This window comes from Colletotrichum orchidophilum (genome assembly GCF_001831195.1).
Source record: "Colletotrichum orchidophilum strain IMI 309357 chromosome Unknown Scaffold_27.1, whole genome shotgun sequence".
Classification (NCBI taxonomy): domain Eukaryota; kingdom Fungi; phylum Ascomycota; class Sordariomycetes; order Glomerellales; family Glomerellaceae; genus Colletotrichum; species Colletotrichum orchidophilum.
The window spans coordinates 289,212-315,637 of record NW_019172983.1 but is presented as its reverse complement, the minus strand read 5'-3'; the positions used below and the strand labels follow the sequence as shown (position 1 = coordinate 315,637).

The window sequence follows — 26,426 nt, the reverse complement described above, 5'->3', positions numbered from 1 at the left end:
TCTATCACTGCTATTCAGATATATTCATCTACTACCCTCAGAAAGACACCCTGGCTCTTAGGACCTGCCTTGCTTGCTTTGTCTTGGTCCATGACCTTGTAGAAGTCTGTTGAGCTCTCAATGCAAGGTACATTGGCACTGACTGAGATGGCAATGTGAGGGCCAATGTTCTTTGTTTTGCTCAATGTATGGTGCGTCTCACTTTCCTGACCCTTTTCTAATTGTTGGGCTGCAAATTGAGTCTGAAACTTGTCGCAGGGCGCGGATTATTGTATGAGCTTCCGGCATTTCCGTCTATTCTTTCTCGATCTAGCTTTCATAAATAAAGCAGACCTGAGAAGTGCGGAGTAAGGAATGGAAAGATTTGGAGGGGACAAAGGCATATCAAGATAGAAATTGTGGCTTTATAATGGAGAGCTCAGGCGTGAACTCATATTGCCGACTCAATAGCTTGAATATCTGTCCTCGAATCGATATCCTTACTATATTCCCTTCGATTCTTTCTTTAACAATCTGAGAAGCTCAATATCGCAATATTTTACATTCTCAGCTTGTTGCCATGCAAAGTCGACTCTCCCGACCATCAATACCATGTCGGGTGTCAGTGCTTTCTCTGTTAAGGCGGCCACTCATACGACATGTGGGATGCCAGTACTTTCATATTAAGATGGTGAGAGTGAGTAGCGCTTTCTCCAAGGACACAGGACATGATTTCTCTCCACGAAATTGGACGCAAAGGGCACGGAACGTATCGTCTGTAAGTTGACATACCTACGGATGCCTTATAATCTGTGAAGATTTCTGACCATTTATACTAGTCATGTGCACTCAACCCTCATAAACCACCTGAATACTTGAGGATACTCGATAACCTTCTGTATGGCATTCAAGTACCCTCCAGATTTCAAAATCTCAAGGAATCTCAAAAATGCGACGTTCTCGTCAGAGACGCAGGAGGCCCTGGCCGCCTTCGGTCCAGGATACTAGAAGCCATCAACCCCGAATTCCTTGCCCTGCTGCAGGGAAAAGGGCTCAATCTAGCATCTTTGCTTCAAATGAGAAGGTACGAATATTCGACTGACGGTTCCTGTCCTCGGGCAGTGTATCTTCATGTTATCTGTAGCAAGAGCAGCACCGCTGGTCTGTATGCTGGCCAATCACAGCTACTTGAAAGACGCATCAAAGAGCACACACGAGAGTGGTGGAACTTCCGACAGAGACTGAAAGCTGAGCGAAATCTGGTAGAGCATGAAAAGCTACCCTCAAGTCACGTCATGTTTTGGGTTTTGAGGGGAACACATGATGTCTGGCTGAAATTTGCACAGCTACCAAAGCAACCCACCACCGAGTCTGAGAGAGATCGAGAGCAATTCCTCTTGACTATTGTCGAAGAGTACGCCGCCCTCGTTTTTCGTACCTTGCCACCGGACGAGCTAGCTAAAAGGCTGCCCCCAGAGTTTGAAGTTCAACCCTATGCTTGGGCTGGACTCAATGTCTGCGACCCCTTGGACCAGCTGATAAACGGTCCTAGGTCATGCAAAAAGGGCTCCAAGAATAGCAAAATGGGTAGACTTGGACTACGAATGCATGAAGAGTTCTGGAGGCACGCAGATATCTCGAAAGGTGATTTCCAGACCGTTCTCACAGTCTGCGGGGAATGTAAGGATTCCTCGACTGGTCGAATAGACAAGGAGCCCCTCTTTGAAGTACCGTCAGGTATTTATCTAGCCATGTCGAAAAATTGCGACAAATGTGGTCGAAGGCGCAGTCATGTGCCAAAGGACCAGTCCCACCCCTGGAAGACGTTCGATTCCGCCAAGAAGGCTTATCTTAGATCAAAAGGTCAACTTCCCGCCGACGTGGTCGATTTCACAATCATGACCTCCTACGAACTTGCACTGTGGATACAGTCACATGGACACCGAGCCGCGCCCTCGGCGAAAAAGTGCAACCTTTTGGCGCGTGCAGAAGACATACGGAAGGGTCTGTTGGGCAATCCAAATTTCCGCCCAACAACCGCATTGGCCGAAAAGCCGACAGTGAGCTCTGGAGAATTCGGGAAGAAGGTGATTTTCTCGGAGCGCGATAACAGAATCGTGTTGCCACAATGGATGTTCAAAGGTTCATCTTGGCGGCAGTGAGATAATTATGAGACGTGGCACGAGTTAGGCGGTGTATATAGACTCCCCCGCCTTGTCATATTCTCTGGAGAAGACCTGGAAAGTAGAAAAACTTTGAGATGACAATCGTTACGTGCTGATTCGTGAAATTAGCTCTCGGAAAAGCCACACGGAACAGCTTGTCGAAGGTCGTCCTCGTGAGGCCTTGTGCTAGGCAAACCCCTCCAAGTTTCTCGTTGTAAAAGCCTTGTTAAGTGGATGACCCTAATGAATGTTCTTTCTCGAACTAATGTCACCCGGGAACGGTCGATATAGCTGAAAAAGGTCTGCGATGTATTGCCGGGTGGCTCTTGACAGAACCAGACTCATCGACAGACATGGCAAAGGTTTTGGAAGAAAATGGCAGACGAAGGCTAGAGTAGACAGATGACTTGGGGGCGTCCAGATAGAAAGGCATAGAAAAGACATCATTGACCAGAGATCTGGGGTTGAATTTGAGGAGAAGAGGTGGTTTTGACAGCATGAAACCGATGGACCAATCTGGTACAAGTAAATGCTTCCATAACCAATTTATGTCTGTATTATGATTCTGAATGTTCCATAGATTAAACATTCATCGGTCTTTTTCGAAGCAACACATATCCTGAGTAATTAATCGGCAAAGATGCACAACTAAGATTTCAATTCCTCCGAGTTGCCTTTTCCAAGTAAGTTATCAAAGATGTGCTCTACTTTGCGTCGTCCTTGTGCCGCGATCGAGGGGAGAAGTAGTCAATCTCGCTCCCAGGAATAACCTCAATGATCCTCGAATGATCTCGGCCCCCACTCTCAAAGTACTCCCTGATGTCATACTGCCGAGTAGGTCTGCCGCGGAACTGCTCCCATCGATTGCTGCCCGTCTGTGGCTGATGGTCAGGACGATGCTCACGCTTCCCAACGGTAGCGGCATCGCTCTTTGGGTGACTGTGTCTATGCTCGCTAGTTACCGGACTTCTGCGCCTCGACACGTCCATACCTCGTCTCGTTGTCTCGTTGTCCCTATCGCTGCTCGTGGTGGAGGAAGAAGAACTAGGGCTCCTCTCGCCGTGTTTCTTGTATCGATCGTAGTGTGGCTTCCTGACGGTGACGGGACTCCTCCTGACTGGAGCCGGACTTCGTTTCATTGGGATCGGACTCCGCCTGACAGGTCCAGGCCCCAGGCTCATACGCCTCCTGGCCCCTCCACCGCCACCTCCGCCGGGAGGCCGTCGTGGTGGCCGGACGTCAACGATTTGTGAGGGTCCATCGCCCTGGAAGATCTGTTTGACCATCATCCGTGTATAAGTCACCTCCCTCTCCGTCCGCCGAGCCATGATTCGCATGACCTCGTCCCCCAGCTTCTTCACGTCATCCTTGATCTGCCACCAGATAAATCGGTGCGCAAAGTCGCATTTGTAAATCGCACTCCAGTCCGCAAAACTACCCTGTTCTCCGTGCTTCTCGAAATCAGCCCGGACTTTCTCATCGAGATCCGCCTCGCCCCATGACGCCCCATTGTGAATGGCCTCGGCGCGGTACCCGCTCGCAATGAGGAACGGCCGCTCGAGCTCTTTGAAAGTGCGCCAGAGGTCGCAAAGCGTGAGGTAGTGGAGCGGCAGCGTCTGCTCTGCGTACGAGAGTGCCGTGCGGGCTTCGTGGCTGCCGTGCCTGTCGCTCAGGTTGTGGATGCGTTGGTGCAGCTTCGTCTTTGTGCGGATTTCTCTCGACTGGTGTCGTAGGGCCTGTCGCTCTTCGCACAATTGTTGTCTAAGGTTTCCTAGCGAATCTCGTATCTCGTTGGGAGCCGATTTAATTGTGGCGACGAAACTACCGTAAAGGGCTATCAAATTGAGAGTTGTGAGGGCGAAGGAGAGGATGCCCGTGACGAAGGAGACCCAGTTCAGCGAATTTGGGACTTCGGCCGCCATCTGGGGCTATCGATGACTTCCACGTACAATCATAACGATTTCCAGTCTCATTTTCGAAAGCCGCGACGAAAAGGTTATGCTCGCGTCTTAAGGCAGATGAGCATGAATGAAGCTGGGTTGCGTGTAAGTCTTCATGTGGTTGCTAGTGTCTCTCATCAGCGCTACTTTGATGTTAGCCTGAAGCAGCTTAGATAGCAGCATAGCGTTGCCAGTTGTCAAGGATCGTGAGCTATCCGTCAACTAAAACTCAGAATTGCGCCAATTGATTCGTTTGTAGGGCTCAAACTTTGAGAAGTAGCCCGCATGAACAGCGTCCCTCCCATAAGGCCGGCGTGTTGTGTGCAGTCGCTCTTACCCAACCTCGCCACAGCAGACGAGTGCAATACTTTCGACAACAAAGCAAGGGTTCACCTCTCATGATGTCACAAGCCAATGCAACGGCTGATATGGGTTAAACTTGTGGTCTACAGCCAATGCGACTAATGTACAGCCTTAGGCACCACCCTCTAGAGTACCCTGCTGTAGAGTAGCAACTAGAGAAATCCTTCGGACTACGAATGGGACAGCTGATCTTGTAGTGCCGAGTTTGCCTTGAGACATTCTGGAGGAGTTCAATTTGCAGTATGCTTCGTTGATTGTGAGATGAAGGCAATGCAATGGCTGTCCTCTCCCGGTGATGATGGTCAGGAAGGGGGACACTGATAGTTTGAGGCTGCGGTCCTCCATCGAGGTCGCCATAGGGGGTCACTATCACCCCTGCCAAATGACAGTTGCATAAAGGTAGTAAAGACTTGGTGGATGTCTCGTATCAAAAGATACAAGGGCGGACATTTTATGAATGAGCAACTCATGTATCTCTGGGGAAAGGAGTCGCCAACAGAGGAAGTTGCCAGACGGAGAGCTCGTCCCCCACCTCGGACATGGGTGAGCTCCATGACTCTTATCGATAAGCCCTGACGTCCATCCCGCCGTGGGGTAGACTCACCGGCGCAACCAAAAATTTCCCGACGTCAAACTGCTGCTACCTCCAAGCCTCGGGCGACAAGAGTCACGAATTCCCTTCTCCCGCGAACGCGAGGTCGTCCCAATCGCAACACCGCAAGCATGACAGCCCCAACAGCAGCAATGGAGCCCGAAGAGTCCTTCGACCCGGATCCCGTCGTCGCCTCCTACGACGTCTTCTTCAACCCCTCCCTGCCGCAGGGCCGCAAGCTCTGGGTCCTCCAGCAACCCAACCGTACCGACCCGCGCACGACCGCCCCGACCGAGATGCGCCTCAAGGGCCGCTCCGGCATGGTCGAGGTCGACGTGCCCCTCGACTACACCCAGTCCTACGACAAGGAAAAAGGAATGAAGTGGGGTCGCCAGCTCAAGGCCAGCCTCGAGGCAAAGAACGGCGGCACCCACGGCCTGTCTGGCGGTTTCGGCGTCGGTGCCCCGCCTCCCAGGCCCAAGAGGCGCGGCGAGGTCGATCTGGAGGACGATTTGTATCTCGAATGGCCCGAGGCGGTGCGCCAGGACAAGGTTCTCCGGACGCAGACGCTCGGCGGGCAATGTCCCGACCATAAGGAGGTCCAGTACATGATTGGCGTCTTCCAAGGAAGTGAGTCTCGCTTCCCCCCATTTCTCTTCTAGCCCTCGTCGTTTTCCAGTCTACTGACCACAATTGCTCTTCAGAGGACCTCCACCTCACCCCCGTCACAAACCTCGTCCACCTTCGCCCCCAACTCCACCACGTCGACGCGGTAGCCCAACAAGAACGCAACGCCTCCGCCGCAGCGGCCAAGGAATCCGCAGCGGCAGCGGGCGGTCCAGGAGCGGGCGGCGCGGCGCCCAACTCGGCCGCGGCGCGCGCGATCCACATGACCATCAAGACGACGCCTGACGGCGCCACGGCAAAGAGTGAGACCATGGCCGACCGCCTCCGGTCCGTCCAGATGGAGAATTGGCGCAAGCTCAAGTACACGGACGAGGACAACGAGGCGGCGTGGGAGATTTACCAGGAGAGTCTTATTATGCGCGCTCCGGGAGAGAAGCCGGCGCCGATCAATGAGGAGGATGAGGAGAAGAAGAAGAAGGCTGCCATTGATGGGGCCGAGGAGGCTACTCAGACGAAGCCAGTGGTGGATTTGGCTGAAAAGGTTGCGAGGTTGGAGACTAAATGGGGTGATGACGAACTGTTGGAGGCTGTTAGTGGTATCAAGAAACCCAAGGTTCTGACAAAGGCGGAGCTGGAAGCCGAGGCGGCGGCGGCCGCTGCTGCTCAGGAGCAGGCGCGCAAGATGAAGCCCAAGGCTCGGGGTGCCGTGGGGCCGCGGCGTGGTGGCAAAGCAAGAGCTGCGCCTGCGCAAGCATCCTCAAGCATGGATCTCACATAATGGGCAGTCTCGTCAACACAGGGTCTTTTTGCATAGCTTAGGCGTTACGGTGTTGTAGACAAGGGGTTACTCAAAGATGACCAGACTTTTTGCTTAAACTTTAAATGCAGATTTTCTTTTTGCTCTAACTGGCAAGACTGGCGGTAACGCACCCCTGATACTACTATGGCGGCGTCATCTCATAGAGTCGTGTGTGTGATGTACACAAGATATGTTTGTGCACATTGCCGTGGGATAAGCCATCTTCGCATGTTGAGGTCTCCATCAAGCTGCAGTCCCAGTACTACAGCTCAGCAGCGACCCCAAAGCCCTCAAAAAATCACGGGCCATGCGTCGTAAGACCGTTATATCTCAAGCATCCCAACGCAAGTCTTCAGTCAATTGTAGTGCGTCTCAAGCTGCGAGTGGCGTAACAAACGCCACGATCGCACCTTCTCTCCCACTAACATATCCCCTTACTGAAGCAATTCGACATCCAAACCAATGGAGTGCATGAAGAGGTTGACAGTGGCCAACCGAGTAGTTGCCATGGCGCCCGGAAGCGTCTTTGCGTGCGCGACGGTATCGAGGACGCGATCCTTGACAGCAAGGACCAGGCGTTGCTGCTGTTCAGGGTTGGCACTGACACCAACCGCAGCGAGGAGCTGCCAGACCACGACGTCTTCTCCGGTGTTGACGCTACCGGGGAAGATGTGGTGGAGTGTTGGCTCGAGCTTGTTGAAGAACATGTTGAAGGTTTGCTCCCTGCCAGATTGTTAGCACGTGTGTTTGTGTCAATGGGATGTTTGTCGACCAACCATTCAGCCCACAGCTGGGGACTACCTCCGCCGCCTTGCTTCAGAAGTTCGGCTCGACTTAGAATGAGAGTCAACATTGAGCAGCCCACGCGAGTCTTGGCAATGAGATCGATGTTCAACTTGGTGCTAATAAGACCAAGCACGCCCGTCACAATGTCCAATTCCGTCTCGTTGAAGTAAGCAAACAGACTCGGCATGACGGCAGCCGAGAAAAGTTCAATGCTCTCACGCATGGCAGCGTTGAGACTGACCTCACCGTCGGTAGTCTGAGCTCCGTAAACCACATCAAGTTGGTCCAGATGGATAATGATCATGGTCAGAATCGTGGTGCGCTGCTCGAAGCTGATGTGGCGGAACACACGGGGAATGGCCTTCTTGCCCTTGGGGAAGGATAGGAACGCAATGAAGGGGTGGAGGGTGGTGGCGCCAATGGGTTCGTGGACCTTCAGATCGTTCCAGAGCTGGGCATTGTACGCCTGAGCCGTCTCCAACCATTCCTGGTGCTTAGCATGGAACTCTTCGTCGTTTCCGTTGGTAGGCGGCGGAGGAATGAAGCGCGCGTGGTCTTCCATTTTCATAATGGTATTATAGACCTTTTCAATATTTCGCAAGATGGCCTTGCGATCCAGGCTGTTTGACTCGCCGTGACGCTTGCCGTTGCCAGGACGGTTGGCATCTCCGCTGCTGTCAGTTCGCTTGATGTTCAGGAGGGGCTTGGGCGTCTTGGCGTTGCTAAAGGAGATCTTTCCGAGACTTCCAGCGATGACCAGCTGAGGATTCTTGGGCTTGTTCTTGGCAGCCTCAACAGCACGTTGAACTTGCTGCTCCATTCGCTGAACATGGTTCTCCGCTGCCCGTCCTTGTCTCCTCATGTTGCCCTGTCGACTTCCCGTCTGGAACAGGTAAGTTTGAGCGAAGTTGTTCAACGGTTGGTTAGGGTTCTGGCGTTGGCCGCCACGGATCTGGCTCAGCACCTGGTAGTAGAAATCCTCAGTCAAAGAATCGTCGTTGGTGTTGTCAATGGGGTTTCCAGTGGCCGAAACCAGTTGCTGCAACTGAATACGGGTTACGAAGTTCTTGTCCTGAGGTGTCATGAGGCCATTATCCTTGGACAAAAGCCAAATCTTGTGATTGCGCTTAGCACGTTTGGTTTCTTGGTCAAGGTAGGCGGCCTTTTCGTCCTCCGAAAGGTGTGCGAGATGCTGCTGCTGTTGCTGATTGGCGGATGGGACCCGTCCCAAAGAACCTTGTGATCGATGTCCCTGGTGTCCATGGGCTTGATGATGAGCTTGAGGGCCATGAGGGCCATGAGCGCCGATCCGGGCGGCATCGCCTGAGAGCCTGTTCGGGTTCTGGAGAATCTGAGTCGGCTGCGAAGGCGGGGCTTGGGAGTGAGGAGGCTGAGCGAGCGGGCTGGGAGTGCCTTGGACGGGAGGGGTCGGCTTGGAGGCGATGGACTGAGGTCTCTGCAGAATCTGTACGGGATGTCCGTGGCCAGGATGCTGCTGAGGCTGACCACCACGCTGTTGATGTTCAGCACCCTGGAAGGATTGCTGTTGGGCAACTTCGGGTCGGCCATAACCGTACTCAGGCGTTGGGTAGCCCTGAGCAGTCGGCGCAGATTCCGAAAAAGTGGGTTGAGGCGTTCGCTGGGTCGCCTGCTCTCGCATTGCCTTCTCGACCTCTTCCAGACTCATGACCTTCCTGCTAGCGGATGGGACAGCCTGCGGCTTCGGGGAAGGCTCCGGAACAATGGTCTTCTTGGAAGGCATGCCCCACAGCGACGCGTCGACGTGCAGGTCGGGAATTGGTTCCGCATCCTTATACTTCTCATAGCCCGTGCGAACAGGTCTGGGGGCCTGCTGGGTTGGGGGATAGTAGTATTGCTGCGGAGGTTGGGCCTGCTGATAATGCTGCTGGACGGGTACAGGAGCGGGAGCAGGCTTGGCGGTTGGAACCTGACGGCTGTAGCGGACCTGCTCCTCTTCGATGGCATCAGATACCTTTGCCGTTTGGCCAAAGAAGTCGAAGTCCTTGCCGACAGGAGCAGCCGAGATGGTAGATGGGCCACCGCCTCCAAAGGTGTCGTCGTTGAAAGCATCGCCGCTCTCCTCGAGTTGATCTCCTAGTCCATCGTACGTATCGTCGAACTCGACAGCATCGTCGTCCTCGGCATCGCCACGAGAAAGGCCGGCGAAAGGATCGTGGGTTTGAGAGAAGCCCGGCGCCGCCGTGTTATGGCCAGGGCGCGTCGGGTCGAAACCGAAAAATGACATGTTGAACAACTAGTCCGTCTTCGTTTTTAGTAAGAGAAATAGCTGTATACTAGGTCGTCGTCAGCATCGGAGTTGGGTTTCTGACGTGAGGTGAGGCAAATAGATGCTGCTGAAGAGATACAGGGTATGAGAGGAGGGTGAGGTAAGGAGGAAGAAGGCCAAAGACCACAATGGACCTGAAAAGCTCAAGAAGGGGAAAGAACTAGTGGTCCCTCCCGCTTCTTAGGTTCATTGCAGTCAAAGTGTTGTGGCAAGGAAGCTCCCCTCGTCCTCTCCCGCCTTCATAGTGGCCGCTGCTTCCCATGTGACGGCAACAGGAGAAGAGAGGACGTGACAAGTAGCTCTCAAAGCCTCCAAAACGACACCGATATGATCAGGAAAGTTGTGCGACTTACCACTAAGAGAATGAGAGATCTGTGGATTTAGGTGTAGCAGCTCCCAGAACTATCATGATGTCGTCAAAGACAAATTGCAAAACTGAGAGCAAAGCGACAAGGCATATACAGATGGCTGTGGCCGGGTCTGCTCAGTAAATCGACATCCAGAGACAACAGATTCACCAAAGCACAAGGTTGAACACAATGCGCCAGGTGGGATTTGAAGCGTGAAAGGAAACAAAAAGAGTCGCGTCGCTGGGGTTGGGATGCGATGGCCAAAAGTGGTGATGCACCATTCGCATCCGTGGGGAGGAATTGAGGCTCGAGAGCCTTGGGACCCCACTACAAGGCTTACTCCGAACCAATGAGCAAGCTCATCCAAGTGAGCTTCGAGGACTACGGTCACGTGGAAGGTTAGTCATACGCCGGCTGCTTGGGACGGCCTGGGGATAGCCCCTCTCGTCATCGTGGCCTGTAATTATTTGTCCGCCGAATATGGATAGAGGGGTCCTAGCCAGGGATCTCCATTGGCAACACCCATCATCAACTGCACCCTGCTTGCCACCTGTCTAAGCTTTTTATGCTATTGCTGCATTTACCACAAACATTTCCATCATGTCTTTGGGAACGTTCGAGCTTATGTAGTAGAGGTTATGAAGATCCTGGTTAACTTATTGTTGGCCACTGTCAAAATTTCTCAGGACCTAAGCTGGAGACTGAGAGAAGCTCTACCCCTTGATTTATTACTTCATTTTCGCAGCAATGAGCTCCACGACGTTGAGCCACGGCGTTGAACATGTCAGCTTCTGTACTTACTCCCACGGACCGCTGCGCTGTTTACTTGACTCCCTTGGCTTGGCCACAAAGCATCAGCACGTATGTGTCGTGGGTTGCACTCACTTCGCAAGCCCTTTTCTTGGGAGCGGGCTGTCAGTGTTCAGGCTGTCCAAGTAGAGTGTCAAGCTGGCCCGGTAGTCGACCACCTGTTGGAGCGATGTCGGTTGGTATCAGCTGGAACGTAGGGCGCTCACGACACCGGGCAGGAATCTACCGCCCGGCTGGGCTCATTCAGGCGACAGGCCTAAGTATCGAGCACAAGGAAGGGATATTTGGCAGGTTCATCCCGTTTGGTAAACTCGAAGCACTCGACAAGAATAGACGACAGAGCCTGGCGGCTGGCTGTTCTTCGGAATGCTTCATGTACCACACAAGGCAGGCACCTGGTTACCGAATTGACGCTGTGAATATAAGCGCACGACCACCAAAGTGCTCTGTGCCCCTTTACCCCCGTGTGTGGTGTTCTAATCTTTCGTGCTGTCCGCTGTCAACAGTGCATCATGCACCTCACAGGGTGATCGTTGAAGTCGAATCTTTCGAAGGAGACCGGCCAGTCGTATGGGCTGGCTGGTGGACAGATGCTATATGCAAGGGAAAATCCGACCCCGAAGACAGGTTGACATGATATTACTAGGTCATCGGTTGCGGACAAAGAGCTGGTTGCAGTGGTTGAGCTGAGCTCTCGGCAGGATTTTGGGGCAACAGGCGCGGCGATCAATTGCACGGCCCCGGGAAGGCATGGAAGCCACACGAAACTAAACAAGAGCCAATTTGGGTTTATTGAAATGTCTCCCATTCATTCAATGCTGGCTAAGATGCCAAGAGGCAGGTGAGAATTCCATGATCCGAAACTACTAAGAATGAGGCACTTATCTCCTATGCTGCGTGGCTGCTACGGCTGCCAGAAGATTTGCGACTCGTACTGATACAGTCACAGTAGATCTATCGTTGTGTGAAATCGGCAGATGGATGAAACAAAGTACAGCGTATCTGGCTAATATAAACGAGGCCGCTAGATCTGCCAGGGGCAACAGAGATGGATATGTGCACATGTACGGATACATCGCAGAAGAAAGCACAGGGGGGTTGAGGAGCGCTGGACTGCTGGAACGCAGGGCAAAAGGGATGTCAATAATTTTCAGACATGAAAATTATCTGTTCTGGGGGATTAACCATGTGTGCAAGTCAAAGTCCCAGAATCTGCCATTCGTCTCTTCGAGTCTCAAGTGACAGGGTGTCTACTGAAATGAGGTTCCCGCTTCTCAAGGGAAGCTCAAGTTCACTTCAGCGAGCAGGCCTATCTACGGTACCTACCTGAGTCCCAGGGCTGACGGGAGGTAGCCCGCTGCAACGGATTCTCACAGTGGCCACGTTCCCTGTCCCCGATCAATGGAGACACCCGACGATGCCCAAGAGTTGGGACCGGGTCCGCGGCAGCCCTGTGCGGCGAAGACAGGTACGGATAGGTACACGGTACGGATACTTGGAGGATATCCGTACTTTAGTACCTAGTCAAAAACATGTCATGCTCAGAATGCATCAAGTCTCGTGTACATCATCAGTTACCTGTCAGTCGGCAGCCAGCCCGGGTTCAGCAGTCTCTTTAAGCTGTACCTAGGCACAAGCAGCCATATGTTCTTCTGCGAGTTGCTTTTGAGAAGTGTTCGAATTGATATCTACCTGTCGACTTCCGCACGTAATTACGCTTCCTCCCTTTTTGTTGGAGTTCATGTAGAAAAAATGGGCGAATGCAGCTCTTGAGTTCAGGACCGCTCCATCAATCTTAGTCGCGAGAAGTGGGAGATACCTCGAGCTCGCCGAGTGGAAGTAGATCTCCATATTGTATCGAGTGTGGAGGTACTTTCCTGTGTCTGACTGCTTTTTTGAGTTGCGAACCTCCCGGGTTCAGGCTAGTCGTCGCCCCACCCCCTTTATTCCACCTCACGGTGCGGATACTTCCTGCTAGCGCTCCCTTTTCTCGGAGGTGGACGCACTGCGTACTACGTATGCTGCATTCGTACCCCCAACCCCTGTGAGAGTTCCTTCCGTCGGGTCCCCAAAGCCAGCGGATGCTAGCGCACTCCTGTTGCCGCAGCTCCCTCTGAACATTTTCCTGAAGCCATCCGTCTCTCTCGACTCGTACGAATACGTATCCCTTCCGTGCACCTCTCTTTTTCCCCCTTCTTTCTTTCCTAGTCGCCCTTGTTCACCTCGGGGGGAATAACGGGATTCTCTTATTTTTCCATTTGACTTCAACCATTTGCAACTGACCAGGGCTTCCATCGAGGGCCTGATTACAACGGTCAAGATGGCGACAGGCTCAGCACGTTACGTGCGATACATTCTTTTCGCCTTCTTCGTAAGTTGATCCCCAGCTACCAGTCCGGGTTTGCGCGACCAGAGTCGTCAGCTTGAATCCCTAGACGGCATGATCAATTCCGCATCTCGACGATGTTCCCATGATCCATCCGTTAATGGAGCTCCATGATCTCATGCTTACATCGACGTTCTTGCGCAGGGCCTAGCCGTCTTCTACTTCATTTCCCACTCTAGCTACGAGGGCGTAAGGCTTCAGGATGCCTCTTTCAGCAAGCCCGGCGCCCCAGCCGGCGGTCAGCAGCAGCAGCAAGGCGAGAACAAGGAGGCCGAGAAACCCAAGCAGCCCGCTCAATCCGAAGCAAACCGCCCCAAGGTCGGCGAGGCTTACAACCCCAAGGACTGGCCCATGGCCATATCTCCGAACGAGCCTGGTTGGGATGAGCTCTCTGGCATTGCATCCGGCCCGCGCATGAATGCCACCTTCGTCACCCTCGCCCGCAACTCCGACATCTGGGACATTGCCCGCTCCATCCGTCAGGTTGAGGACCGATTCAATCGCCGCTACAACTACGACTGGGTCTTCCTGAACGATAAACCCTTTGACGCCACTTTCAAGAAGGTCACCACGTCCCTTGTTTCCGGCAAGACTCATTACGGCGAAATTCCAAAGGAGCACTGGTCTTTTCCCGAGCACATTGATCAGGAGAAGGCCCGCAAGGTTCGCGAGGACATGGCCCAGCGCAAAATCATTTATGGCGACTCTGTGAGCTACCGCCACATGTGCCGCTTCGAGTCTGGTTTCTTCTTCCGCCAGCCTGCCATGATGAACTATGACTACTACTGGCGTGTCGAGCCCTCCATTGAGCTCTTCTGCGACATTCACTACGATCCGTTCCGCTTCATGAAGGAGAATAATAAGAAGTACAGCTTCGTCCTGAGCTTGTACGAGTACGTTGAGACCATCCCTACTCTTTGGGACAGCACCAAGAAGTTCATCAAGAACCACCCCGAGCACATTGCCGAGGGCAACTCTATGGGCTTCCTGAGTGACGACGGTGGCGATACCTACAACCACTGCCATTTCGTAAGTTGACCGAAGACAAGACACCGTCCAATAGCTTCTGCTGACCTTTAGTAGTGGTCCAACTTCGAAGTTGGTGACCTCAACTGGCTCCGCTCCAAGGCTTACGTCGACTACTTCGAGTCCCTCGACCAGGATGGTGGTTTCTTCTACGAGCGTTGGGGTGACGCCCCAGTGCATTCCATCGCTGCTAGTCTCATGCTGCCGAAGGACCAAATCCACTTCTTCAACGATATTGCATATTACCACGTCCCCTTCACTCACTGCCCCACTGGCGAGAAGGTTCGTCTCGATAGGCGCTGCCACTGCAACCCCAAGGACAACTTTGACTGGAAGGGCTACTCTTGTAAGTTGGGCTTGTGGACAATCTTATACCAAGCGTCACTGACCATGGACCAGGCACGAGCCGCTACTTCGAGATCAACGGTTTGGACAAGCCCGAGGGTTACGAGAACCAGCAGGATTAGGATCAATCAGGTGCATGATAAAAGAGTGGCATGTAACAACAAATTTCAGAATTGGCCCTGGGTAAGGCCACCAATTGAGTTGACCTGCATGGATGAGAGGCATCGATCAGGCACATGGGTACCAACTGCGGAGTGGCGTAAAAGGTTCTGTAAGACTTGGACACGTTTTTGCTGTGTAGATATTGGCAAATGGAGGTTCCGTCTGGTGTTCGTCTACTTTTAACTTTATGGTCTTCTTTGAACATTGTGAAATCTCTTTTGGTGTTTTGTACATTATAAAAGTACACGTCTTGGTCCGTCGCTATGGTGTCTAATAATCATACACCAGCAAGGCAACATTGGCCTCGCGCCCTTGACCCCTTGACCCCTTTCCAATGGCCGTTGTCTCATCCCCTTTCATCCTCGTCGTCGCAATATCCGACTTAACCAACAGTGGCCTTCTTGGGCTTCATGGTACCATACTTGGACCGGGAAGTAGCACGGTTGGCCACGCCTCCAAGATCGAGGGCGCCACGGACGAGATGATACCGCACACCGGGACAATCCTGACTGCGACCTCCGCGAACGAGAACGACACTGTGCTGCTGAATGTTGTGACCCTCACCGGGGACGTAGGCGGTAACGTGGCGGCCGTTGGACAGACGCACACGAGCGGTCTTGCGCTGGCCGGAATTGGGCTTTTTCGGGCGAGTGATGCCGACCTTGAGGCAGACGCCCTTGAGAGCGGGAGCGTTGATCTCGGACAGGGCAGGGGAGACGGCGTGACGGGCGCGCTTGCCCTTCTTGTGGCAGCCCTATCAACAATCAGTTAGAACTTTGATCATGTTGCATATCCAGAGGGAGGGAGACGAACTCTCAAGACCTGCATGATGGTAGCATTCTGTACTGGCGTCGAGGAGAAGGACCGGATCAGGGGGGCAGTTGGTGTGAGGATGGAGGCGGCGCGAGGGAATACCGCTGGCCTCATCGCCGGGGCGAAGAGGGATCTCAGGAGTGTGCTGGCCATGTCGGGCAACTGATGTCGAAAGGGGTCGGCGTCCAATTGCTGTCGTCACGATCTAAGAGCTACCGTCGCGAAATCGCTTACGTGCAGTCAGGCTTCCGGAGCTGGATTTTTTGCTTAGCTAAGGCAAATCCATTCCCTACCTTATCGCAAAGGACGATTATCGGGGCCTTAGGCCAAACGAGCCTTCCGTCCCCCGGACCCACTCCGACCTATGTACCTACACTCAGACCAAGAACGGCATCGGCTTTCCTCGCACTGGGCGGCTTTGGAGTGCATCACATGCCCGCTGCAAGAATTCTGGTCCTGACGTAAGCGACTTTAGTGTCGAAACCCCTGGCCTGTCTGGTGCTACGCCGTCGGCATTCCCCCAGACTTGGAGCAAAACTGGGGACTCTGGGACAGGTTGCCCCCCCGCTGCGGGATGGATATCCTCGGCTGAAGCGGGCGCTGTGTCTGTTCGCCAGCCGCCAGGTACCGTGGCTTCGAATGGCTTTGAGGTTCACGGCCTAGGGCGCACCGCATCTTTGACTATTTCGTGTGCCTACACCTCTCCTGCACCTGCTCTCCGTCTGCGATAATCTCACCTTCTTATATCACACTTCATTTCGGGAAACCGTTCAACGCCAATTGACCGTTTTCGTCCGGGCGTTTGCTTCTCTGTTAGCTAGCACCGCACGACCGAGGAGACGAACGAACTCCATAAGTAGCCGAGGGCTTCCCACGATCCAAGCTCTTCCCATTTCTTCTCATCTTTTTGTCTCTTGCTCTTCCGAGTTGTCTGAGCGATCTCGAGGCTATATTTCTACTACATCTTATACCATGTCGTCGCTTGCCAGGGCCGTTCGCCCTGCCTTGAGGGGAAGCCGCGGTGTTGCTGCCCTCGCGAGGGTGAGGACTTGCACACCGGGCAGAGCGTTATCACCAATCCAGCAGTAAGTCGTCAACTCGTTCGGTTTCTCGCAAACCCAAACAATGACCCTAAACATTTCTTTATAGGACCGCAAGACCCATTTCCACCACCCAGCGCCGTCGCAATGCCGACCACTTCGACATCGCCGATATCCCTCCCACGCCCATCACCCACCTCTCCGAGGTCGAGGCCGCAATGCAGGAGGCGGTGAGCAAGTTCGCCAACGACGTGATCGCGCCAAAGGTGCGCGAGATGGACGAGGCGGAGAACATGGACCCGGCCATCGTGGAGCAGCTCTTTGAGCAGGGGCTTATGGGCGTCGAGATCCCCGAGGAGTACGGCGGCGCGGGCATGAACTTTACCAGCGCCATCATTGGCATTGAGGAGCTCGCGCGCGTCGACCCCAGCGTCAGCGTCCTCGTCGACGTGCACAACACCCTCGTCAACACGGCCATCATCAAGTGGGGCAGCAGCCAGCTCAAGAAGCGCTTCCTGCCCAAGCTCGCCACCAGCACCGTCGGCAGCTTTTGCCTCAGCGAGCCCGTCAGTGGCTCCGACGCGTTCGCGCTGGCGACCAAGGCGACCAAGACGGAGAGCGGGTACAGGATCAGCGGTTCCAAGATGTGGATCACCAATTCCAAGGAGGCTGACTTCTTCATCGTATTTGCGAACCTCGACCCGTCCAAGGGGTACAAGGGCATCACGGCGTTCATCGTCGAGAAGGACGCCAAGGGGTTCTCCATTGCCAAGAAGGAAAAGAAGCTGGGTATCAAGGCCAGCAGCACGTGCGTTATCAACTTTGACGATGTTGAGATCCCCAAGGAGAACCTCCTCGGCGAGGAGGGCGCGGGTTACAAGTACGCCATCGGTCTGCTGAACGAGGGACGTATCGGTATTGCGGCTCAGATGACCGGTCTCGCCCTCGGTTCCTGGGAGAACGCCGTCAGGTAAGACCCCATTTCTTCTTACTCTGCATTCTACATTGTACTAACACCTCAAAGATACGTCTGGAACGATCGGAAGCAATTTGGCCAGCTCGTCGGCGAGTTCCAGGGCATGCAGCACCAGATCGCGCAGTCGTACACCGAGATCGCCGCGGCCCGCGCGCTGGTTTACAACGCGGCGCGCAAGAAGGAGGCGGGCGAGAATTTCGTCATGGACGCCGCCATGGCCAAGCTGTACGCCAGCCAGGTCGCCGGCCGCGTGAGCGGCCTCGCCATCGAGTGGATGGGCGGTATGGGCTTCGTCCGTGATGGCCCTGCCGAAAAGTTTTGGCGCGACAGCAAGATTGGCGCCATCTACGAGGGCACGAGCAACATTCAGCTCAACACCATTGCCAAGTTGCTGCAGAAGGAGTATACCGCATAACGTTGTGATGGTTGTGCTGTCTCATTCTAGTTCTTTGCTATGTTGGAGGAAGTAGAAAGTTGCAAAGTTTTTCCGGGAGTCGTGTAGGTTAGTAGATGGAGATTGTAGTAAAAGCGACACGATTCGGTGTTGGGGTGTCTTGCCTCGTAGATGATGGTTTGATAGATGCTGGTCGAATCAGCATGTGAAGAATTGGGTTAAAACCCCCTAGGGAGCTGTCTTGCCTAAGTTCTTTGAATATTTGGCATCCCATGGCGTATCTATATCCTTTGTTGAATGGTGACCTCACCCTCATATCTCATAATGTCAACATTGAGCAGCTTGCTTTTGACGGAATTCGCTGTTATTGCTTGACGAGTCAGGAAGTAGCTCACTCGATCTAAATACTGGTCCTCGTAATCCTCTTTTTCATGTTTAAGTATATGCTCTTGTAAACGGAATGTTCCTCGTGTGGAAGCTTTCCAACTGAGAAAAAAGCCGGGATTTAGAAGTTCAGGGGAACAAGGCGATAATCAATGGTTGCGACGAGGACTCTTGATGGCCCTTCCTCAAAACAAGGAGGCTGGTCGCGCCTCAGTCTGGCTACAAAATTCTGCAGCATCTAGCAAGTTCATTGGCACATTTCTACCCATGACGTGGCCGTGGTATCATGATGTAAGTCACCTCGTCATGTAAAAGTGCTCTCTAGGATATCTTGTGACCACTTCTTCAATAGTAATTCTTACTTTGCTCAAGGGTTTACCAACCTCAAACCTTCCCTATAGAGAGCCCCAGACATGACACTGGTATAGTCGAGATGGACATGAACGAAATCACCAGCCTCGCGAAGTAATTGACGTCGACATATTCCATTCATCCCATTTCAGGCGTCCAATGTGCAGGTGCCGCGTTGCCTGCAGGAGCTCGACAAACACGCGCATGCTTCACACGCCCCGTTACAGTAAGGTTCTTTTTTGATTCGACCAACATCAGACCAGTAGACAAATGTCAACTGGAACACACGGACCAACGGAATCTGGTCCCGGGAGGGACAGTGAAAGGCGTTGCGAAATCCCAAGACTATGCGATGGCAGTCCGAGCGATTTGTGATCGACTTCATCACATCTCGATCATCAAAAATAGGGACGATGGAAGCACGTTGGGTTTCTTCTTCCCATGAGAACTCATCGGTTGGGATAGAGATAGGTAAATACACTACATCCCATCGGGAGGTTTCTGGCATGATGCGGACCGGGGCCTGGAAGGAACCACTTTGGACGGCGGCCGCAGAGCGAGGGTGGGTCGAAACGGTTCCGCGACGTCAAGGCCTCGAGTTGGCGGGTTGGAATTACGTGTTCCTCGTCGGATAAATCAGAGTAAGTACATGTATACATTCGTAGCATTAACCTCTCGAGCAAGCATTTGAGAAGGGTCGAACTTGCTCCAATATGCTTGGTCTCTTTCGTCAATGTGCGTATATATGTGTGTGTGTGTGTGTGTGTGTTTGGTTGGAAATGCGCAATGGGCTCTGCGGGCTATTGTTTGCTAGGTTTGTTTCAGATACACGTTACAGCTGACATGAAGAGTCGTGGCAAGGCATTTTCGTTGATCACGATCGCGCAGTTGGGACAAGAAAGACGGGGCGGGAGTTGATGGGAGGCCTTGAGGGAAGGCCTTGAGCGGAGGCCAATGGGCGGTGACCGGATTTCGGGGTTGACGATGGGCTTGCCTCCACATTTTACCCATTTCCTAAATTCCTAAATTCCTAAAAGGCAGGTCAAGCGCTGCAGTTCGTATTCACTAGGATGCGCGCGTTTGAATGTTTATCGGCTCGGAGGGTGTGGGTAGACGGAGTTCGGGGGGGGGGGGAGATGGGTGAGAATTGCCTGTGGAGTCTGGGGGAGTCTTGCGGTGTTAGTGAGGGAAGAGCTGGTGCCGTCGGTGTGGCGCGGTGTGGGCCGGAAAGGCCGGCCGGCAGCTGCTGGGGTGGCGGGGGCTTTTGGTGAGACCTGTCGGCAGAGGTGTCAGCCGGGAGGCTAAGTCGGCCGGCGATACAAGCCCCAATCACGAGGGTGACGGTGATTCAGAGCCCCGTGGCGCTGGCCTTGGCGCGGCGGCCTCCAGGATTGTGGGATCAATCAGACTCGGACGTTCGGGAGGTCAGGGGTGGCAGAATGGGGGTGGGATGGCTGTGTATTGTGTGGCAGACTCGGATTATACAAGTGGTTGATGGTGAGTTTTTGAATGTTGACATGTGCCCGGTGTTGCTTGCTCAAGGGATTACCCTGACCGGCTTTAAGAATAAGTTGACGAAAGGGTGGCCGTTGGGGCAGTCAGCGGGAATTTGGGAAGGGGTGTAGTGTATCACGATTGGGAAGGACACTAACTAGAGCAGGGTTAGAGGGGAGACGGGAAACCTAGGGCTGCATCATCAGATCATTGAGAGGTGACGGGAGTGTGTGTGATTTGTGTGCGGTAGCTGTGATGGGGATCGGGCGATGATGCAGCTGCTGCAAGCCGGCGACTGCGAGGATGGGCCGTATTGAATAAACTGGGCCGATAAACTCCCGAAGTTGGAGTCGGTACCTATATATCTTACTTTGCACCATGTCATACAGTACCAATAGAAGTAGTGTCTGCTAGGGATGATACGAATACCTCCTACTCACTAGCAGGAAAGAGGCGGGTGACCGAGTCTGGAGAGAGTGTAAGAGCGAGGTGAGGTGAGGTGTGATGGATGAGAGGACCACTCTGTGTACTTCGAGCGTGGACAGAGTGGAATCATCGTAAGCTCTCGCATCCAGTCACAGGCGGCTCTCGCCTCGTCTATGTACGAAGTACATTGTATCTTTAGCTTGGGCGGAGAGATGGAGAGCAACAAAGTGACAAGAGAAAGTCCTCCGGGGCTCCTCCGGTGAGTGAACCTGGAAATGGAACATGATTGGCGCAGAACAGAGATGAATCTTCACCACGGTGAAACAGTAAAGAAAAGTCCTAGGAAAGCCTTAGAGCCCCACGCCCGGTCCAGGACTTTTCTCGATTCCTGGCGTGTATGTTTTTTCCCCCTTCCCCTCTGAGAATTTGCAGGGTGTCGCCACAAGCAATTGGTTTGTTTCACGGGCCGTCAACCATTTTGCTGACAATGACGAGACGTACAGGGCGGGCAGGGAATGTCTTGTTGAGATGGGACTGCCTACTTTTGCTGCCCTATCTGCCTTGCAAGTGACGGGAGTCGCCGACCAGGCAGCGCGGCCTCTTCATCCGCCTGGGGTACAGTATTAAATAAAGGCCGTCCTGGAATAGCTGATTATCGTTGTACGCAATTGCAGGTAGCCTATGTTCGTACTACTGGGCAAGGTATCCGTGCCGGGCCATACTGGGCATGAATACCCGCATGGGAGAGGGTCGAACCTGGCAAGCGCATCCGCAACGAGCGTTGTTGGGCATCAGAGGAAATGGGGATGATGAGACGCCGATGGAGCCCCCGAGGGCGGTCGGAATAAAATTGCGGATATCTCCTGGTGATCTACTATTGCCCTCGAGGCTGTTAATTCACTAAAACATCTCCAAACTCAAACGAGAATAATTGAAATCAACCGTCTGAATCGCCCTGTTCAGCTCGCCTGCCATCTTCACATCGAGTTACAGAGTTGCCTCGTCCGTGCCGGGTGCTTTCGTAACACCCCTCCATCTCAGACTCTCAGGTCGTCCCCCTCCTCCTCCTCCCCCCCCCTCCGAAAGAGGTACGTACTTATTTCCCGTGCATAGCAGCCGCCCAGGCAGCTCGGGGATTTAGGACTGTAGGTGAACGTGGGAGATACTTTTGCATTCAAGTATCTCTACTGTATAATCTACACCTAGAAAATACCTCCTCCGCGGTACCCCGTCTCCTCGTACTTCCTCACCACCTCCACTCTGCCGCCTGCGCACTGGCGGCCGCAAGAGAGAGAGAAAGAGAGAGAGATAGAGAGCGACCCCTCCCGAAAAGCCCCCCCCGTCTTGTGTCCTGCTCCAAAACCCACTGACGACATCCTTCACCAACAGCCCAACCCACGAAAAAACAACACCACCTCACGACTCGAGGGCTGGCTGCACCCACCGATCTTCTGTCGTGACAGTCCCGACAGCTCGATCCTCCCGCTGTGCCAACCTACCCCGAACCCCTCCGGCGCCGAACCTCCGGTATCCATCCGTACGCATGCTTCGTACCCATCACTGATCTGCCTATCGTCTACCTACTCTACTCATCCACTCTCTTCTCGCGTCGTATCCTATCCTATACCTCACACCCACTACCTCGCCCACCTGCGCGACATTGAGGTGACCACAACATAGCGGCGAGAGAACCTGCGTACCCACGCATTCCCTGTCTCCTCCTCCCTACTTGAAGTAGCTTCAAAGCTCATCCTTTTCCCCTACAACAAAAATCAACATCACCACAACATATAGTTCTCGCGCGTGGAGTCGCGCAACCCCACCGTCACAATGAACGACGATGATGCCATCCAAAATATCCTCAAAAAGATTGAGCGCGAAAAGGCCCTCCTCAACGCCGCCAATGCCATGAGAGCCCAGACAAACAACGAGGCCGTGCGATCACGACTCGACTCCCAGATGCGCGATGGCCGCCGAAACTTGCAGTTTTTCGAAGAGAAGCTTCGTGAGGCGCAGCTGCGTCGGGGTATGGACAACATGTCCATCGGCTCTCCTTCCGGCGACGGCAGGCCTCTAAGCGGCGACGTCGAGGATGCGCCCGCCCCTCCTCCCAAGGACGCGAACGCCTGGGCAGAGCGTGGCGGATATGGTGCCGGGAGCGCAACATCTGGCGGCAATGTCCAGTACAGCCAGATTGGCGGCCACGCCGATCTGATGCCTCCCCGCCATCCTTATGCTAACCCCGGCCCTTCTTCCTCCATCCCTAAGCCGCGTCCCAACTTCACCAAGCTTGGTGCGCATTACCCCGGAAACCCTTCAAATGAACTGAGTTGCTGATTTCTTGCTGTAGATCTTATCAAATATGACACCCCATATCTCGGCCCTCGTATTCAGCTTATGCTGTCGCAAATTCAGTTCAAGCTTAATGTGGAGGAACAGTATCTCAAGGGAATCGAGAAGATGGTTCAGCTATATGGTATGGAAGGAGATCGCAAGAGCAAGGCTGATGCTGCCGCTAGAAGGGTTGAGAGCAAGCAGAAGATCCTATTGTTGAAGCAGGCCATGAAGCGCTACGAGGAGTTGCATATCGACATGGACACATCCGATGCCCAGGATGGTAAGTTTGGAGTTCTCATGTCAGCGTAAATCTCGTCGTATTGCTACTGACTTATGCTTCTTAGATGACTCTATCAACATGCCTAATCTCCGCAAGCCTCTCTCTGGTCAGCTCACCATCCGCGTCGGACAAATTAAGGACGTTGATCACGCATCTATGAGTCGCTTTAGCCGAGGGCCCGAGACTTTTATCGCCGTCAAAGTCGAAGACAACGTTGTCGCCCGCACGAGAGTAACCAGGACCGACAAGTGGGAAGCCGAATACCACACCCTCGAAGTCGACAAGGCAAACGAGATCGAGCTTACCGTGTACGACAAACCTGGCGAGCATGCCATCCCGATTGCTATGCTCTGGGTCAGAATCTCCGATATTGCCGAGGAAATGAGAAGAAAGAGGATCGAAGCAGAGATTAACAGCTCTGGGTGGGTATCAGCCGACAGAATGGGCGCTCCGCCAGCGCAATTCCCAATGAACCCTCAACAGCAGCAGCAGCAGTCGCTCGGTGGCCCTCCCCCTCCCGGTGTTGCACAGCAGGGTCAACAAGGACCACCTGCTATGGCAAACCCTCCGATCGCTCAGCAGCCCATCGACGGCTGGTTCAACCTTGAGCCTTCCGGTCAGATCCAATTGTCCTTGGGATTCCTCAAGGAGAACAACGCCCGTCGCCCCGTCAACTTGCAAGGTCTCGGCCGTGTGGGTGCTGTTCGTCAACGCAAGGAGGAGGTGCACGAGATGTACGGACACAAATTTGTGCAACACCAATTCTACAACATCATGCGTTGCGCTCTCTGCGGAGACTTCCTCAAATACTCGGCTGGCATGCAGTGTGAGGACTGCAAGTACACTTGCCACACCAAATGCTACTCAAGCGTTGTCACCAAGTGCATTAGCAAGAGCAATGCTGAGACGGATCCGGACGAGGAGAAGATCAACCACCGCATCCCCCACAGGTTCCAGGCCTTCTCGAACATGACAGCCAACTGGTGCTGCCATTGCGGTTATATCCTACCATTTGGCAAGAAGAACTGCAGGAAATGTGCGGGTAAGTTTTGAAGACGAAATGACAAGCTGCGCATAACAAGGCTGACTCTTAAGTAGAATGTGGTCTCACAGCGCACGCGGCATGCGTGCATCTTGTTCCTGACTTCTGTGGCATGTCCATGGCTGTAGCGAATCAGATTTTGGAAGGCATCAAGTCAACCAGGATGATTTCCAAGAACAAGACTTCAACTTCCCTGAGCGATCGTACGCTGAGGCAGAAGCCGACGAGCCCAACCAGCACCATCGGCTCTCCTCACAGTGGAGGCCAGCCGCCCTATGCTGGAGGGTCGCCGGAAGCGACCGAGGCTGCCAAGCTGATGTACCAGCAGCAGCACCAGTCTCCGCCTGGCCAGCGACCTATGCACCCTGATCGAAGTTCTTCAAGCACGGCAGCGGCGGCGGCAGCAACGGCGGCCATGAGTGGATCAATGGCTTCCCAGCAAAAGCCACAATCTCAGGACTACTCAAGTTATGGTGGACGCCCTGGATACCCATCTCAGGCAGAGCAGCCAGACTCTTACAACAGCGGTGGGCCCAAGTACAATCCGGCAGACTACGCCCAAGTCAACCAGCAAGCCGGGTATGGCCAACATCCTCCGGCGCAACAGCAGCAGCAGCAGCAGCAGCGACCAGTTCAGCAGCAGCCGCCGCAGCAACAGCAGCCTCCCCCTCAACAGTACCAGCAACCTCCTCAGCAGCAAATGTACCAGCAGTCGCCCGTCTCCTCGCCCAAGCTGCAGGAGCCTCCTCAAATCTCGTCCATTGCATCTTCTGGTGGTGTTCCTAGCTCTGGCGCTGGACGTAAGCCGTTACCTTCCGCCACCGATCCAGGTACTGGCCAACGTATTGGCCTCGACCACTTCAACTTCCTGGCTGTGCTTGGTAAGGGTAACTTCGGAAAGGTCATGCTTGCGGAAACGAAGCGGTCCAAGAGGCTCTATGCTATCAAGGTGTTGAAGAAGGAATTTATCATCGAGAACGATGAAGTGGAGAGCATTCGCTCTGAGAAGAGAGTATTCCTCATCGCCAACCGGGAGAGACACCCGTTCTTGACTAATCTCCACGCCTGTTTCCAAACCGAGACCCGCGTCTACTTCGTAATGGAGTACGTCAGCGGTGGTGATCTTATGCTGCACATTCAGCGAGGCCAGTTTGGCACCAAGCGAGCTCAGTAAGAAGGCCCTTGTCCACTTGTTCAAGAAGTTGACTAACAAAATTTCAGATTCTATGCCGCCGAGGTTTGCTTAGCGCTCAAGTACTTCCACGAGAACGGAGTCATCTACCGTGATCTGAAGCTCGACAACATTCTGCTCACCCTAGACGGACACATCAAGATTGCCGATTACGGTCTTTGCAAGGAAGACATGTGGTTCGGCTCGACTACTAGCACCTTTTGCGGTACCCCAGAATTTATGGCACCTGAAGTATGTTGGTAATTTTCCCCTGTAAGATTTTTGCTGATGACTGGTCCAGATTTTGCTCGATAAGAAGTACGGTCGCGCCGTTGATTGGTGGGCATTTGGTGTCCTGATTTACCAAATGCTTCTCCAGCAGTCACCCTTCCGAGGTGAGGACGAGGATGAGATTTACGATGCCATTCTTGCCGACGAGCCTCTATACCCCATCCATATGCCTAGAGACTCTGTGTCGATCTTGCAGAAGCTCCTGACCAGGGAGCCCGATCAGCGACTCGGCAGTGGTCCCACAGACGCGCAGGAAATCATGAACCAGCCGTTCTTTAGGAACATCAACTGGGACGACATATACCACAAGCGCGTTGCGCCGCCGTTCATGCCACAGATCAAGAGCGCGACCGATACCAGCAACTTCGACTCCGAGTTCACAAGCGTAACGCCCGTCTTGACTCCTGTTCAATCAGGTATGTGGATGCTCATTATAGTTACGAAGAGTTTAGTAGCTAACCAGATTGTAGTCTTGTCGCAAGCCATGCAAGAAGAGTTCCGTGGCTTCTCTTACACTGCCGACTTTGAATAGAGGAATGATGGAGACCAGACTGAAACTGTGCACTGATTGTTGCTGGATCTTAGCAATGACATCGTCGACGAGGAGGGATGAGAGAAGGCCGAGCAGGTACAGCGTGGATAAGTGACAGTTCCACATGCGCCGCATAGGCGCGTCGGGCACGAGCGGCGCTTGTTGCTGTCGCGTGAAGACGCTGCGCGTCGTCGGGTTGTGACGATAAACCGCAGGCGGAAAAAAACGAAGTGATGGGCGAACACGATATATGAAGT

The 26,426-nt window shown here is 53.6% G+C and overlaps 8 protein-coding genes across 8 annotated transcripts; 5 read left to right on the top strand and 3 right to left on the bottom strand.

Moving 5' to 3' along the window:
- Nucleotides 1-1,274: 1,274 nt before the first annotated feature.
- CORC01_04262 (uncharacterized protein) lies at nucleotides 1,275-2,141 on the top strand (the record flags this gene model as incomplete). Its single annotated transcript, XM_022615910.1, has 1 exon — nucleotides 1,275-2,141. One exon carries the CDS (start codon nucleotides 1,275-1,277, stop codon nucleotides 2,139-2,141), a length of 867 nt encoding a protein of 288 aa, XP_022477655.1.
- A 707-nt stretch (nucleotides 2,142-2,848) lies between these two features.
- Nucleotides 2,849-4,066, bottom strand: CORC01_04261 (uncharacterized protein; the record flags this gene model as incomplete). The annotated part of the gene is made up of 1 exon (XM_022615909.1): nucleotides 2,849-4,066. The coding sequence occupies one exon, from the start codon at nucleotides 4,064-4,066 to the stop codon at nucleotides 2,849-2,851; it is 1,218 nt and encodes a 405-aa protein (XP_022477654.1).
- Nucleotides 4,067-5,170: 1,104 nt separating this feature from the next.
- CORC01_04260 (DNA-directed RNA polymerase III complex subunit Rpc37) lies at nucleotides 5,171-6,444 on the top strand (the record flags this gene model as incomplete). Its single annotated transcript, XM_022615908.1, has 2 exons — nucleotides 5,171-5,669; nucleotides 5,744-6,444. The coding sequence occupies 2 exons, from the start codon at nucleotides 5,171-5,173 to the stop codon at nucleotides 6,442-6,444; spliced, it is 1,200 nt and encodes a 399-aa protein (XP_022477653.1).
- A 455-nt stretch (nucleotides 6,445-6,899) lies between these two features.
- On the bottom strand, nucleotides 6,900-9,517 carry CORC01_04259 (topoisomerase II-associated protein PAT1; the record flags this gene model as incomplete). The annotated part of the gene is made up of 2 exons (XM_022615907.1): nucleotides 6,900-7,188; nucleotides 7,242-9,517. 2 exons carry the CDS (start codon nucleotides 9,515-9,517, stop codon nucleotides 6,900-6,902), a joined length of 2,565 nt encoding a protein of 854 aa, XP_022477652.1.
- A 3,522-nt stretch (nucleotides 9,518-13,039) lies between these two features.
- On the top strand, nucleotides 13,040-14,598 carry CORC01_04258 (glycolipid 2-alpha-mannosyltransferase; the record flags this gene model as incomplete). Its single annotated transcript, XM_022615906.1, has 4 exons — nucleotides 13,040-13,090; nucleotides 13,250-14,134; nucleotides 14,189-14,477; nucleotides 14,531-14,598. 4 exons carry the CDS (start codon nucleotides 13,040-13,042, stop codon nucleotides 14,596-14,598), a joined length of 1,293 nt encoding a protein of 430 aa, XP_022477651.1.
- A 422-nt stretch (nucleotides 14,599-15,020) lies between these two features.
- On the bottom strand, nucleotides 15,021-15,604 carry CORC01_04257 (ribosomal protein S12; the record flags this gene model as incomplete). Its single annotated transcript, XM_022615905.1, has 2 exons — nucleotides 15,021-15,392; nucleotides 15,452-15,604. The coding sequence occupies 2 exons, from the start codon at nucleotides 15,602-15,604 to the stop codon at nucleotides 15,021-15,023; spliced, it is 525 nt and encodes a 174-aa protein (XP_022477650.1).
- A 173-nt stretch (nucleotides 15,605-15,777) lies between these two features.
- On the top strand, nucleotides 15,778-17,882 carry CORC01_04256 (acyl-CoA dehydrogenase; the record flags this gene model as incomplete). The annotated part of the gene is made up of 4 exons (XM_022615904.1): nucleotides 15,778-16,139; nucleotides 16,312-16,536; nucleotides 16,601-17,461; nucleotides 17,516-17,882. Coding segments are annotated over 4 exons (1,815 nt in total), but the record flags the coding sequence as incomplete, so codon positions are not given.
- Nucleotides 17,883-22,346: 4,464 nt separating this feature from the next.
- On the top strand, nucleotides 22,347-26,250 carry CORC01_04255 (calcium-independent protein kinase C; the record flags this gene model as incomplete). The annotated part of the gene is made up of 5 exons (XM_022615903.1): nucleotides 22,347-22,809; nucleotides 22,867-23,133; nucleotides 23,198-24,175; nucleotides 24,232-24,931; nucleotides 26,223-26,250. 5 exons carry the CDS (start codon nucleotides 22,347-22,349, stop codon nucleotides 26,248-26,250), a joined length of 2,436 nt encoding a protein of 811 aa, XP_022477648.1.
- Between the last annotated feature and the right edge of the window lie 176 nt (nucleotides 26,251-26,426).